The following is a 14,957-nucleotide window of genomic DNA, read 5'->3' as shown; positions in this document are numbered from 1 at the left end:
TCATCCCTGCTGCAAAGCATCCCTTTTGCTCCTCTCCCTCTGCAGTTTCTTCAGCGCTGGCACCTCATTCACAATCCAGCCAGTGAAGCAAATGTTGAATTTCTTAACAGGCTGTATTTATAGTTAAATTCAATTTCTAATTCATTATTCTTTAGGTATATTTTCAGAAAATGTATTCTGTGGTAGGAATGTTATAATTTTTGAAGAAGATTGAACCCCCTGGAAAGCCGTGCCCCTGTGTGCTTGGTTGACTCTTGTTTTGGCAGCTGCATTGTTCAAAAATTTCATTTTCTCTCATCGTGCTCATTCCTTCCCAGCTGTTAAAATTAACACAGAGGGCAAAGGGATAGTGACGTGAAATGTGAAAAATAATGCCAATAAGATAATAGCAGATACTTTTCCACGCATGTGATTGCAGCATGAAACTTGTTTTCACAAAGGTATTAGAGAGACCAAGACTGCAGGAGAGTTTACAGGGTTGAGCAGTGCAAGTGGAAGCCAGACAGTGTCTTTACCAGTTAATCCCAAATATCCTAGACCTGGAGTTAGGCCCTCTTTTTGCTTTAAATGTAGGAACATCATATATCTCTTAGGTTTTTGAGGAATCCTTAGGACAGAGATAATCTTTTATCTGCAACATGTTACGAAATTCGCTGGACTTCAAGCTTCTCTTGTGGAGCACGCTATTTCTGACTGAAGAATCCCAGGCTTACCTTTTGACTCAAACCCACTTTTCTTTCCGATTAAGGTAGCAAGCTGTGAGCTGTATTGAGTGAAAAATGAGTTCAAAACCAAGAGTCATTCCAAGGAATGGGCTCGTCTGCCATTTGTTTTCAGGCTGCGGTCGGTGGCACGCTGGCACCAGCAAAGCCGGTGGAGCAGAAAGTAAATAAGGGCCATTGTAAACCCCAGGATAGGAATCAGTCTTGCTCATCATCCTATCTTTCATTTTGCCAGTAGAATTTAAAAATACATATGTAAATATATTCCTGAGCCAACAGTGGTAGCTAGACCTTTGTGTTTGAGCTGCATGTCCATGCCTAGGCCTTTTTCTCCACTGTGTTTTTTGTTGTTTGTTTTTGGTTTTTTTCTCCCCCCACCCCCACAGGTGAGAAGAAGATAGAAGAGACTGAAGGAGGATAGACCAGCAGCCTGCAACTTTATTTCTGTAGTTCAGCTAGAAATGTCGATTGTGGGTTTGGGTACAGGGTTCCCCACTTAAAACTGGCAGATGTTGAATACCAAAATTACACATATGTTGTTGATCAGCATTTTCAAAACCCACTGTTGTCTGCTAGCTGATCAAAAGTAAGCCTTCTGCTAAACAAAAGAGGCATAAGAAAAACAGTGGGTTTCCATAATACAGAAGATGCCTCTGGTTTCTCTGGCTCTTTGCAGTTCTTTGGAGATTATGAAGATAGGTTTGGGGTTTTGTTTTTTGGAGTTTCTTTTGTGTTTGCAGTCTATAAAGTTCTGTTTCTTATTATCATTGTTTCTGCTTTCCAGAGACCTAAGATAACAAGTTGGCTCATAAATTCCCTTTCTAATTTTAGCCACAGGAAATGTTGCTCCATACATTCAAAGTGCTTTTCCAGGTAGGCTGGTTTGTTAGAATCCAGGCGTTTTGGGTTACGCGCTTTTGTTTGCAGTGAGCTGGAAGTGGTTTCTACGGGTTAGACGCTGGGACTTGCTTCATCGGAAATGCAGCTTTGCAGGTTGGAGAAAATTACTTTCATTTTTTGTAAAGTCAACCAATGTCATCTTGCGCAGTCCTGCAGTGTGAGTGACAGAAAGTGCCTATTGATATAAAAGACAGTGATGTGCTTTTGGTTTCCAGCTATATTGCTGAAATATCCAGAGATAAAAAGCTGAAATTCAGGACTACAGCAGGACAATTCTTAAGAGTATTTTTAGGGCTTTAAAAAAAAAAACCTCATGAAATTTTTTTAATGTCATTCTACATAGTCATTTACCAGACCGGTAGGATGCGTTGTGTCTGACTTTCCTGGCACTTCCACCACTATTTTTCAAGAAGGATGGATGTCATAATGGGGGTTTTTAGATTTTATTTAATAATATTGAAGCGTTCGGTAAGCCGCTGTGGTGTGTAACATTGCACACAAACCATACATCACACAGAAGCATTAGAAATTTGCAAGCATTTTGTATAGGGGTTATTAGAATTAACATAAAAGTCTTCCTTAACTGTGTGTGAAGTAGTCTGCTGGCTTTGGCTCTGCAGGGACCAGATTGCTTTCAGGCATGAAGACGGCAAGAGGAAGGGGCTGTGCAATGCAGGACACCTCTGCCTGTGGTCTTCTGCAAGGGGCAAGTCTGCGACCGTCGGGCCTCGCAGCACTAACCTCTCCTGCTGGATTTGGGAGGTCAGGCCGTGTGCTGAGGGAGAGGAGCGGGCTGTCGGGCTGCCCCGAGTACCCGGAGGAAGGACGGCAAGAGAGACGCTGTGCCTGAAAGAGAAGTGATTCTCAGTGATGCTGGGGAAGTTGTCTAAAAGAATAAAGTAAACGTGCATTTGCTGCATGGTTATGGAAACGTGTTCCACTCCTCTCTGAAAATCCTATTTAGTTTATCTGGGAAGATGGTGAAAAGGTTCTAGAAAAAGTAAAAATGAGGGAACTGTGAGTTTGTAGCCAGAAGCAAGTAAAAGCAGCGCCCCATGGCTATGTGTGGGGTGGGATTATTACATCACTATTACAGCCTTGCAGCTGGAGTAAAGATTAAACGTGAAGACAAAATATCAAGTTAACTACTCCTTTTCTCTCTGATCTTTCCCGAGGGGTGAGGGAGAACAGCACTTTTTTAGATGCTGTGTCTAGTGTTTAACCACAGCTGCTGGTAGTTCCTTCAGGAAATCAGATAAACTCTGTCTGGCACAGCCCGTCGGGCACAGCTGGCAGGCTGGGTTAGGCAAGTGTTTCCACCCTCGGAGCATCTTGTAAACTTGCTGGAAAAGCCACTCCTCTTGCAGGTAAAGATCAGGCTAACAACTCCACATCCTGGGCATGATGCCTGGGAGGAAACCTGTAAGGTTCTGCCGTGGAAGCTCTGCACTCTCCTCTGTTCAACACGGGCAAGCAGATGGTGGATCGCCTGCCCGTGCCCCTTCGGGGAGGAAGGTGCGGCGAGCACTTGTCCTGTGAGTGGCCTCTTAGCACGGCCTTTGGCGCTGCGCAGTCCCACGAGTTCTGGGCTGCCTCAGAGGTTCAAGCAGAAATTGATTAATTTTTTTAATTACTATTATTTTTTCCCAGTTGCTGACATGTTCGACTGCGATTTTCTCTCCAGGTGATCTAATTACAAGGCAGCAGCTTGCTTGAAATTAAAAATGTACCTATAGGCCTTTACATGCCTAAATTTCTGAAAACCAAAAGCCTAAAGTTGAGCTTCAGAGTCAGAGCGACTCCAGCGAGTTGCGATGTAGAATTATTACTAGCGCACGGCTTTTCCACTGTCACAACTATGACAGTTCAATTGACCGAAAGATGTTTTGCAGGGATCGCAACCCCTTTGATTATCCAGTTTGTATTTACCAGGTGCTGTTGCCCAGGTAAGGACGTTCCTGTGAGCTTTTGCTTCTCTCTTCAATTCTGCGTACACAAGTACTTTCATCATGAAATTATCAGAAGCTTCAAGGGGGAAACTCTCTGAAGTTATTTCTTAAGTATAACAATCTTTTGCCAAATTAAGATTGCAAAATAGGGAAGGAAAAAAAAAAAAGTAACGACCCGTGTTTACATTTAAAGTTGCACATTTCTTGGCACTACATTCAGCTTGGTTACTGGGTACCTCTGGATTTTAAATTTCATACTCACCCGTTTTCACATTTGCTCTCTAGTGAAATAAAGTGAAAGTTCTGTTCTTCAGTTTCTAATGTTTATGTATTTTGAGCAGGATTTCACCTTCTAGTTGTACATTGTGGGCAGTTGATCCTTTGAGTAGTTGTGCGTATCACCGGTGCATGTCAGCACTGCTGCGCAGCGCCATCGGGCTCTCGGGGGTCGGCGGCCTCGCTTCGCTTTTGCTGGTTCTGAGGTTCCTTCGTGTGGTGTAAACTAGCAGTTCCCAGCTCAATAGATGAGAGCATTGAGGGGAGAGGAAGAGGTCTGCATGCACTTTCTGTGCAAGAGGGTCTAATAAAGTGAGAAAATAGTCTCCATAAATACAGATTTGGCAACTATTGAATTTTAAGAATGGGGGAGAGTATTTGCTACTGAAAATCGTCTTTAGATTCAGCAACAACTTGGACCCAAAGGATACTAAAGCTCCTGGAATGATGGTATACACTATACTATTTCTTGCGTAAACATTAGGCTAGGTTAGTACCTGAAAAATTACTTAAGCATTTAAGCTTTGACAAGGAAAAAAACCAACATGGAAAAGTTAGAAGAGAGATGCCAAAAAGAAACTGCAATTAGAAGTAAATACATTTCTGGTTGTTTTCTTTTTTTTTTTTTTTTTTTTACTGTTATTTGCCTGTCATCTTACATTCCAGAAATTGCAGTTAATAATTTATTTTACAGAGCAAGCCAGAGTCTAATGAAATTGTATAGCAGCATATTTTATTATATGAGGAAACCTAACTGTAGGTCTCCGTTTCCTTTCCGTGGAGTGGCAGTGGCTGAATACCAGTACTTTCACTCCCAGATTTTTGGCAAAGTGCAAAGATGATGTCTTTAAAAGGCATGGAGAAAACTTCTTATTGTATTTCTAAAAAGAGAAAGCAAGAGCTGGTTGATTGCAGAGAAGCATAACCCAAAAGTGAGTTTCCGGCCATCGGTTCAGAAAGAAAGGAGCTAAAGCCAGTCCTGAACCGCAAAGCTTTTTTTATGACCTTGCTATACCACTACTTGTTATTGGTATCAGAGTTATATAAAATGAGATACTAAATTATTGAAAGATAATAGCTAACATTGTTCATCACGGCAGACTGCAGCAGGTGATTAAAATTACTTTCTAGCTGGGAAGTGATTCTCGCCCTCACGTGGGAGTGACAGTCACTGTGGTTCTCACGATGAAACAGTTTTCATGCAAATTCTGTGAGGTAAGATACTGCAAAAGTAGAGAGTTGTGAAAATAGAGCTCAATTAGTTTTGTAAATTCACACTTAATTATTTGGAAAGAGATATGATTAAATTATGTAGATTCTAAGGGAAATGATGGAAAGATAAACAGTGAAGGAGAAGCATTAGTGTAAAGCTACTTGGTGAAAGGGGGCATAATCAATACAATTTGGATTTTATTACATCAGTACAAGGAATATTACTAGTCTTACAGAACAGGGGGCTGTATACTGGGAAGCAGTTGTTCTGAAAAGGAAGGTCACCTGTTAGTTAAATGCTGTTTCCCCGTACTGCAACTAAAAAGGTGAAGCGATTCATGGAGGGAGGAACAGGGATATGTAATAAGAGTGGGGATTATATTTTTATTAAATGAATCAGTAAGACCATGACTGAAATGTTGCCATCGTTTTTTGGTGTCTCTTAGAATCAGTGCTGAAAAGGGTTTCAAAAGCATTTGAAGTTCCTTACATAGAGATGTGAGAAGTGTGACACATTCCATTTGCCAGAGAGAAAGTAATTTTCCTGTCTGCTATCAATAGAGGGCTAAAAAGTTTCAGTTCCATGCAGGTGGAGCATCAAAAATTGAAACTTGAATCTTATTTTACCAAGGAATTGCTTATCAGTATTTGTATTAATCCCCCATCTCTTGAGATCTCCTGTAGGAGAAGACATCCCGTCTTTAAAAGATGCATGGAGGGATGCCCTCTACTTATGTAAAAATCAGATTAGACTGGCATAACAGCAACTTCTGTCCTGAAGTCGTGAGGATAAACGAGCTGAAAGAAAGGATATAAATGACTTAATTAAGGACTTGAAGGACCAGAACATCCTTCTTCTCTCTTTCCCCGTTCCTTCCCAGCAAGCGACTTCCCACCAGTTACCTGAGACAGTTTTTCTCTGCAGAGTCGAGGACGGCAGTCGCTCCAGCCTGACCACCTCGGTATAATCCGGGGGCTGGCAGGGGGCTGGCGGGGTGCAGGCAGCGTTCGGGCAGGGAGCCCCGGTCTCTGCCTGCGCCTGTGTTACTGAACTTTGCAGTCCCTCTGCAACAACCGGGTTTTCTCATGCTACCAAAACCAGGTTGAGGACTGGGATGTTTATACACAGCCTTATTTATACTTTTGTTTATTTTTGTGCATACAGAAAATAATTTGTGCGTGAGTGCATGCATATGATTTTTTAATTGTTATTAAGAATATTTTTTAGTGTTTGGGATGGTTTTCTGTTTTTGTATGTTCAGAGAAATGCCACTGATAAAAAGAAAAGCTAACTGAAAAAGGAGCCAAGTATAGAAATTTCCTAATGCTTCTAAAATTCAGTGTTAGTGGGACTAATGAACCCACTGTAGTTCTGTGGAGATCTCACCTCTTAACTATTTTGTCAAAAATACACTTTACAGACCCTGCCATGTCAACATTCAAAATGGTGGAATTCAAGAAATGAGCGTTTTGGCTCAGCGTGCAGGAGCTGTTACTCTTTATAACAGTTAGAGATTTTCAGAACTTGAAGACAAGTGAAGGAAATGGCTTGTGTTTCTCAAAGATAAACGATGTAGCTCATTTTTTCCCCAGGGCAGAAAATACTATATACGTTAGATTAGCATGTTGGGGGTGGGTTGTTGTAGCCAGTTCCCCGTCTTTGCTTCCAAGAGCCATCTCCGGAAAAAGCAGAAATGCGCTGCGGGATAAAGCCTGCCAGAGTACAGATTTGCTATCAGGCAGTTTGAGGTTGTCTTATTTTTCAGCATTTATTTTGAATAAATTTTGGGGAAGGGAATGAGTATAAGATTGAGAATGGCAGGAGGGGAAGAAGGGATGAGCTTTGCCTTTATAAATGGCAGCGTAAGCATCTCGCAGCACTTTCTTCATTGCCATGTCTTGAGTTACATCGTTGCGCAACAACACACAGCAAAAATTGCACTGTGTTTGCTGCTTTTCACATAAAATAGCAGCTCTGCCGTTGTTGGCTTATTCATTTAATATTGTTGCGTTACCTAATTGATTGAAACGTGCTGCATGGTGGTGTGAGCGTTTTTTTTGTATGGAAAATGACAGTGTGTTGATTGTACTGATTCACTGGAGATGTAGAAGGAGGAAGAATACTGTTCTCGTATAATACATTTTAGTTCCATCGATGCAGTTCTACTGAATTAATTACCCCTTTTTTTATGCTGAAATATTTCAGACTGAACGTAGGAGTTGCTTTGTGAAGTGTCACAGAGTTGCAAGGAGTACTAAAGCAAATCGAATTTTCCTATCGTAAGAAGGATTTAATAACAAAGTATTAGGTGGGCAATGTTAGTAAAGTTCTGTAAAGCTGAAAGATTTTTACACCTCCCAATTTTCCAAAACTTTCCAAAAATAACCTTTTTTCCTTACCTGCTCTCCTGAGACCCTGACCTTGCACGCAGCGCTAGGAGTGGCCCTGCTGACTTCTTACTAAGAGTATGCTGTGATTCTGCAGGATCTTGGCTTTTCTTTGTCCGATTTCAAATTACCCATTTTGAGTAACGCTCCTTGTTCAGCGGACGTGGCGGGGCTGGGGAGCACGAGGAGGTAATAAAGAGATTTTTATAGTCGGTTCTCGGTGCCAACGACCAGCCATTTTAGCCAACTTTAAACCCTGCAGCTGAAGCCTGTGGGACAGAGCGGGTGCGAGCGGCTCTCGATGCAAACCGTGGCGATAGTGGCAGTGGGCTGGTGGGTTTGCCACGGGTGGGAAGGACGAGGGGTGGAGCGGGGCCGAGGAGCCGCAGCACACTGCGGTTTCAGGTTGGGGCGAGGGTGGATTCTGCTTTCCCAAAGACGTTTTCAATTACTGGCGTACCGTAACCTTTTCCCTTTTTCCCTCGGTGTGGAGCTCAAACTGGAGATAATTTTACTGTATGCAACAGATTGACGAAATAATTATGCTACGCAGCACAGTAAGACATAAAAAGTGCCTTTTCAAAAATACAAAACCTAAAGAAAATATGTTTGTTTGGAAAAAAAGATAGAGGAATAATAGGAGTGGTAAAATAATCCCGTTGCTTTAAGGTAGCTTTTAAAAATAGAAGTAGCTTTTACCACAGTAAACATATAATTGTAAGCTGATTGTGGTGAATTCCTTAAATGACAACCCCCATCAATATAAGTTTTAAAGAGACAGCCCTACATCTGGAAGCCAGCAGCAGCTCAAGATTTTATTAAGCGACACTGCCAAATAAAATCCAAGCGCTACTATAAGCGATATAAAAATAAAGGTTGGCTTATAGTGTAACATCTCAAATAGGAGAGCGAGGGCTCCGGAGCTTGGAGAGGCTGTGAGAACACCGTAGCTTTCCCAGAAGCTTTTGAGCCGGAGGTTGAAATGGTCGATACAGATGCGGGTTTCTGCATTGGTTGTAGAAGTGTTCAGGAGCTTAAGTTACTAGTGGAATAAACAGAGAAACTGCAAAATTGCTGTTAGTATGTCTAACTTATTTTTATTGGAAAGGTTATAGACAAAGTGCTGTCTGTGTTACATATTACAGACAAAAAAAAAGGTTTATAGAACACTGTTTTCTGTCTGTAAAGAAGGTTATGGGAGAATGACCTTATCATAACGGAAGAGAAACCTGCCCTCTTCCAAGGGCTGCAACTTGACATAGTTATTTCCAGCTTTTATCCTACGGACGGAGGCGATCGAGTGCAGTCGATGGCTGTGGCAGTCATGTGTCTGGCTGCAGCTGGGTGACAAGTGTCAGAAAAAGGGAGCGGGGTGATGCACAGCTGACCCAAATACAAAACCAGCAGCCATCCCGTGAGCGAGAGGTCGGCTGCAGAATCACACGGAACATCAGTCCCTGGTGCCACAAAATAACGAGCGCTTTCCAGTTCTGCGAGCTGGTGACCTCCACGCTTTTCGGAGGACATCAGTGCCCGGCCTTGCTGAGTGGGAGATCTCCCATACAGGGGCAATAAAGTTAACTCGTTTGAAATTGGAAAGCAGCGTGATTAGTAGCTCCTTCTTAGTCTCTGTGCCTAGAAATAACCCAGAACATCATAATGCAAAGTTTCAAGGAAGTAAAATAAGTGATATTCTAAAGAAGGTTCAGATCTCTTATTTTTTGAACAGGTTTTTGATACAGCTCAGCTTGATACAGCATGGTATTTACCAGCCTGGCCTTTAATACTGGATCTGCTTTCCAGTTATGCTTCAATTCATACAACAGTTGCAGAGAGCGTGTGGGCGTACGTGCGAGAGAGAGAGAGATTGATTTTGTTCTTTAAACATGTGAAGTCTGCACTAACTATGAAAACCCATCAGAATTTCTAGCACTTAAACGCCATTTCCTTTCTCAATGTGCTACCAGCATTAAACAATCTTCACAACATCTCTCTGACAAATGGAGAGTGCAAGTGGAGGAATACATGCGGATTTTTCAGAAGTAGAATATTAACACAGGTATCACTGAAAAACAGGCTGCAAATCCTTTCAGAAGTAAAGAGTTAATGTGAGAGCTCAAATTACAACTTGGAAGCGAATGCATAAGGTCTAAGCTCTATTTTTCAGAAGTACATGAGCGAAAATGGAATAAAGAAAGTACGTGTCAGTCCTGGCTGTTGGTGTGTGTTAGAGCAGTCTCCTGTGTCTGGGACGGCAGATGTTGGGTGACCCTAATTGCCACCGCTTTACACAGAGCATCTTTATATTCCTGGTGGTTGTTCTCAGCCACTGTCTTTTTTTGTGTGCTCTATTCCCGAGCCTTGCTAGTGCTTTGATAGTTACTGTATTTCATATCTAAGAAGTCCAAAGGAGTGTTCTTTTTGTCTTTCTGCGGTTCTGACTGTTCATTTCTTTTTTCTGTAGGTTTGAAGACCTATCTGATCTCTGGTCAGAAGGTGAAGGAGCCCCACTGCAGCTGTGCGCAAGCGTTGCTTCCTGGCTTGGAGTCCGGAGATGGAGCCAGGATCCAGGGAGCATCGTCAGCCGAGAACGCCAGTGACTTGACAAAGACTCTCAAACATGCAGAAAAACCTAAAGTGAGTTCTTGTTTCAAACCCAAGCAGCATAGATCTCAAACTGTGCAAGCCAGGGAGAGATGTGTGGATGGGGAAACCTTACAGGTTTGTTTATGCACTGCTTTCTACATTTGTGTATATATATGTATGTGTATATACACATGTGTGTATATACATATGTGTGTGTATATACACATATAGTGAGAAAAGGTAGTTTGAGGGATGAAAAAATTGACAAAGTAAAATACTCACCAGTTGACAAGGAGTCCCCAAAGTAAGGTGAACACTTTCTAAAGGTGGTTTCAAATAATTTTTTTTTTTTTTTAATTGTATTTCAGGACTGAGAGGTCAATGTTGCTTTTTCAACGGTCTTGATTTTATGGGGGAATAAAGAATATGCTTTAAGCAGCTACTGTAACTTCTGTGATTTTCGGCTTTTGCTGCACCTTGCTTCTGCCGTTCCTCCTTCGTGCAGGTCACGTTCCTGAGAACCTTTTCATATGCGTATATAACCGACATCCCCACAAAAAGATAACAGGATTGTTTGTGTGGTGGGAGAAAATGCTCCGGTAGGCTATGAGATTGTGTTTTATCTGCTTGCTCTAGAAACCTCTATCTAGAACTGAGGGCAATGATTTGTATGGATTCAGCTTAAAGAAATGATGACAATTTGTTTTTTTCACACCTCTTGCAAGATCGCTTGACAAGAAAATCTGTGAAACAATGTGTATTGCTTCGAAGCTTTGCTGTTACTCTCTATCTTCCAGCTCAGATCAGATTTCCCAAACAACAGATGTCTATTCTCTATTTTCATTTGTGCTAAGAGTTCCTCGTCCTGGGTTGCCCGGGCGGGGCACGAATGTCAGAATCACGGGTGTTCTGCAGGTCGCTGTCCTTAGACTTCAGTGTGTTTAGCCTTGACTGGATCTCTTCAACACAGGTTTGAGATTTAGCTGACAGAGGGGTGACTTTCATGCTGCTCCATTTTTGCTGCTTGTATGTTTGTCATCTGGATTAGGAGAGCATGAGTCGGGCACCTTTACCCTGCCTCTGTGCCAGGTTTTAAGTTTTAGAGTAAAAACACTGGATCGCAAGTGAGATCAGCTGGAAGGCAGGTCCAAAAATACGGTCCAAAGTTAAATGAGCTCCTCACAGAGCAAGTCAGGACTGTTTAACTACAGAAGGTAGCTGTAGCCATCTTTATCCCTCCCCAAAATGTGCACTCTGTGTGGTTTGACTGCATCCAAGTTGCTGGTGATACTTTTCTATTCCTTCTCCCATGTAAGCAAATATATTTGGCATCCCTCAGACACCAGCTTTCCAGCTCTCTCTTGTCTTTCAATGAAGGTACTAGCAAATAATGTAGGAAAATACATCTCAGAGCAGTCAGTGGGTGTCTGTACAAATAAGCCTGTCTGTGCTGCCCCGTGCATGGCCATGCAGAGGTACAGATGTGATGGGGTAAGGGGTAGAAACTCCTGTATTTCAGGCAGTGAAGGAAGAAGAACGTACCAAGTGGAGCAGTATTACTGAGCTGCCTGTCCGTGGAGCAGAAGAGAGAGAGGAGGGATTAAACCAGTAAAACTAAGGGTGCTGTTCTGAGAGAAAGCGAGGATGCCTTGTTTATGTCAGACAGCAAAATAAGCTGTAACTGGAGGACCGTGAAACTCTAGCGAACTACAGGACTGACCTGATTGCAGCTAGGATTTGATAAAATTTGTTATGTATTAACTTGCGGTACATGCTGTTAAAATGACTCAAGTCCAAAATGAAATCTGTTGTTAAGGCTTAGCTATGGTATGTGTTTTCTAGAACATGGGATGACTTACTCTGCAGAAGGGTAGATACAGATGCACCACTATTCCTAACAGCTAGTATGCAGTGTGGAGGCATGCTGCTGGCCCAAGATGTTTTGTTTACTGCCTAGTCCCCGATTTTCTGCTCTGGGACCGTCTTGGCTGGGTGTTAATTGCTGTTTAAATGCTGAATGATGGTCTGCACAGTGCAAAAGTGCAAACGTGGCTATCCGAATAAGTGAAGGAGAAGCTAAAAGAAGCTGCTTCAGAAGAGCATGTAGGACAAGTGCCAGCTCAGTTTCAGCCTTCTTGAATACCCTGTCTACCATTGTGCTGAAGCTACTGCATCGAGTTTACGCTTATAGGTACCTGTTTTTATTCATCACCAGGAGCACTGCAGGTCTGGCCAGTGATTTCCTAAGCAGCCTCACAACTTTTTGAAAATAGTGTGTCTGTCTTGCCCAAAATACACTGATGCTGGTGTGAATTTTGAATGACCTCAAAGTCAGCTTTCCCTGCGGTCTGATAAGCATCCATATAATGCATGCCACAAACCGTGTCAGAATGCGTATAGCATAGCGATGAAGCAATCGTGTGAATGCTGAGCACTTACTTAAAAAACATGTTCTGCAACTGTTGTTGCAGCATGGGAGTGCAAAGCGTACTTGCTTCTCACAGCATGGCTGGGTACAGGTATTCCAAACGCCACAGCACACTTTCGAATGTCGATGTGCACCAGCCTTCTTTCTGCTGGGTAATCTGTTACTGGAGTGATTGCGGACCGAGAAGGCTGGGTCAAGCTTTCAAGGAGTGTTTAATTTGCCAGCCATGCTAGAGCAGGTCTTACAGTGTTAAATAAATAAATATATATGTATATTAAAAAATCCCCACAAAGAACAACTGTGCAATTTAATCACAGATTTTTTAAAAGGAGTAAGTTTCTTTTTTACAGTGGTTTGGTTTTTTCTTTTTAAAGCCTGCAGCTTGCTGGTAGGGTCTGGAGATAATAATTTGCAAAAGAATCATGACTTACATGCCAACTGTTTTAAATACAAAGCTGTAAACAGTGTCAGTGTAGGAGGAGATGACTCCAGCTCTGCAAAAGAGACTAAGTAGGAGGGGCAAAATTACAGAGAAGTTGAAATATTTTTGTTTTAAAGGGAATAAGTGGCCATATTGGATGCAAAGGATGACTTTCACATTTTGAGCTTGAACGGATGTTTTAGCAGACAAGATGTCTTAAGGAAAGTCAGGAAGGAAAATGCAACAGTAATTGATCCATGAAAGGAATTGTATTTCCTCCTCTCCTCCAATGTACCTGTAGTGCATTGAATTGCAAACCTTGCTGCAGTATGGATATCAATAAAACGCATGTACATAATTAAAATGGTGAAGATTGAGGCTAAAAACTAAAAGTAAATCTATAATAGCAGCTGATTTTTTGAATGAAAACGCTGTAACTCACTTAACCGATTTTGGTATCAGTTTATTTTCCGTATCATATTTTATAAAATCCCTTACTTGACTAGGAATCATAAGCTGTTGTAAAAATGTTTTAATCATCTCTTGGTATGAAAACAGAAAGTACTTTTCCCTGTCTTGGTGTTTGCTGAAAGTGCATTAATGTATTATTCATTGTGATGAGGTCACATATGCACTGAGCTTGTGTGAGTGTCTACAACAGAGGATGAAATTAATGATACTGACTTGAGCACATGGGGTAAGTCAGATGGACTTCTGCCTCTTCTCAAAAGGTCAGGCTTCTTTTCTGAGATTTTTGTCGTCTGGTTTAACCCCAGGAGCTAAGTGTTTGAGGTGGTCTTGCTGATTTATTAGCAAGATCAAATGGGGAGTATTTATTTTTGGTGCAGAGGTATTTGGTTTTGGTAGTTAGCTAACGCTATAGGAGCATAGGAGGCTCGTTAGCTCATCATCATATTAGTTTTTAAAGCTGTCTAATATTGCCTTCCACAGAGTGGCCAAGGCATTAGTGGTATTTAGTCCTAGATTATTTTTAAACAAAACCGTTTACGAACCAACTTCATAGTTTCTTCAAGTATGCTGGTATTTGTTCAGACTGTACAGGTTCAGTACTGGATGTAATTCGCTTATCTGATGCCAGATTAGGAAACTCATAGTAATTTCAGTGCCCCAACCCAACCGTGCTCCTGAGGAGAGCGGATATGATGGTCTGCTGGCTAAGAAGAAGGCTCAGAGTCCTCGGGAAAGCCTTTGAGAGACGTTGTTGAGTGATTAGGTGGATCACAGGAAGAGTGGGCTGGGAGAAACACCACACCATAACAACCTGAAAATTGAAGATGCCGCATTATTCAATCTCAGGTGTGACACCAGAGGTGGAAAAGTCAGTTCTGAAAAGACATAGGCACTGGTCTCTGAAATGGGGAGTGAACCTGAAGTCAGTTGTTGTCATGTTTTTGGACCAGGAGAATGGTATACTACAGAGGCCTGAACCAGTCCCTCCTGAGTCCAGAATAAACGCATAAAATGGATGTGGGGTGTTGAGCTTGGGACAAAAGGCTCAAGTTGCTTGTTGGAAAAATTATGAAGATGTTTGGTGGATCACCTACCACCACTGAATATAGTGTGCCGAATTTAGCATGCTGTTCCTGGTGACTGGTGTCTCTGTACCCATTAGTAGACTTCTGGCAGGCCTGGCCATCTCCAGAGCAATCGCCAGGGATCAGACACGGGGTCCCTCTGGTGTAGCATCCTGCCTGTACATGGCCAGGACTGGAGAAAAGGATGAAGAACTGCAAGATACAGATACGGTGTTAAAATGTGATCTTCTTAAGGGGAATTAACTCTAAGGGATTAGGTTGTTTTAGAAGCTGAATTGTGACATTTTAGTTTGCTTCCAAAATGCATAACCTGCAACTATTACAAGTCCTGATGTTTTTGCTTTCCTTGTTTCCTGTGACATTTGCTGGGTGTTTGGCTTCAACAATGTACAACAGCCTGAGATCCACTCTACTGTCTTAGAGCACTATATGAAAAAGTATTTCCCTTTATTAGTTTCAGATTTGTTGCTTTCCATAGCGCATGGTGTTTCGTGCTTTTTTTGAATTTTGCTGCATTTT

At 42.0% G+C, this 14,957-nt stretch overlaps 1 protein-coding gene across 1 annotated transcript in view; it reads left to right on the top strand.

Moving 5' to 3' along the window:
- The window catches only part of ADCY9 (adenylate cyclase 9), a gene marked incomplete at both ends in the record, with an annotated part of 80,111 nt that overhangs the window by 38,236 nt on the left and 26,918 nt on the right, over nucleotides 1-14,957 (top strand). Inside the window, one exon of the mRNA XM_009573281.1 lies at nucleotides 9,912-10,084. Within this exon, the coding sequence (XP_009571576.1) occupies nucleotides 9,912-10,084 (173 nt within the window). The remainder of the gene's footprint in view (nucleotides 1-9,911; nucleotides 10,085-14,957) is intronic.

This window comes from Fulmarus glacialis, unplaced genomic scaffold, assembly GCF_000690835.1.
Source record: "Fulmarus glacialis isolate BGI_N327 unplaced genomic scaffold, ASM69083v1 scaffold1802, whole genome shotgun sequence".
NCBI classification, from domain to species: Eukaryota; Metazoa; Chordata; class Aves; order Procellariiformes; family Procellariidae; genus Fulmarus; species Fulmarus glacialis.
This window is presented reverse-complemented; position numbering and strand designations above follow the sequence as displayed.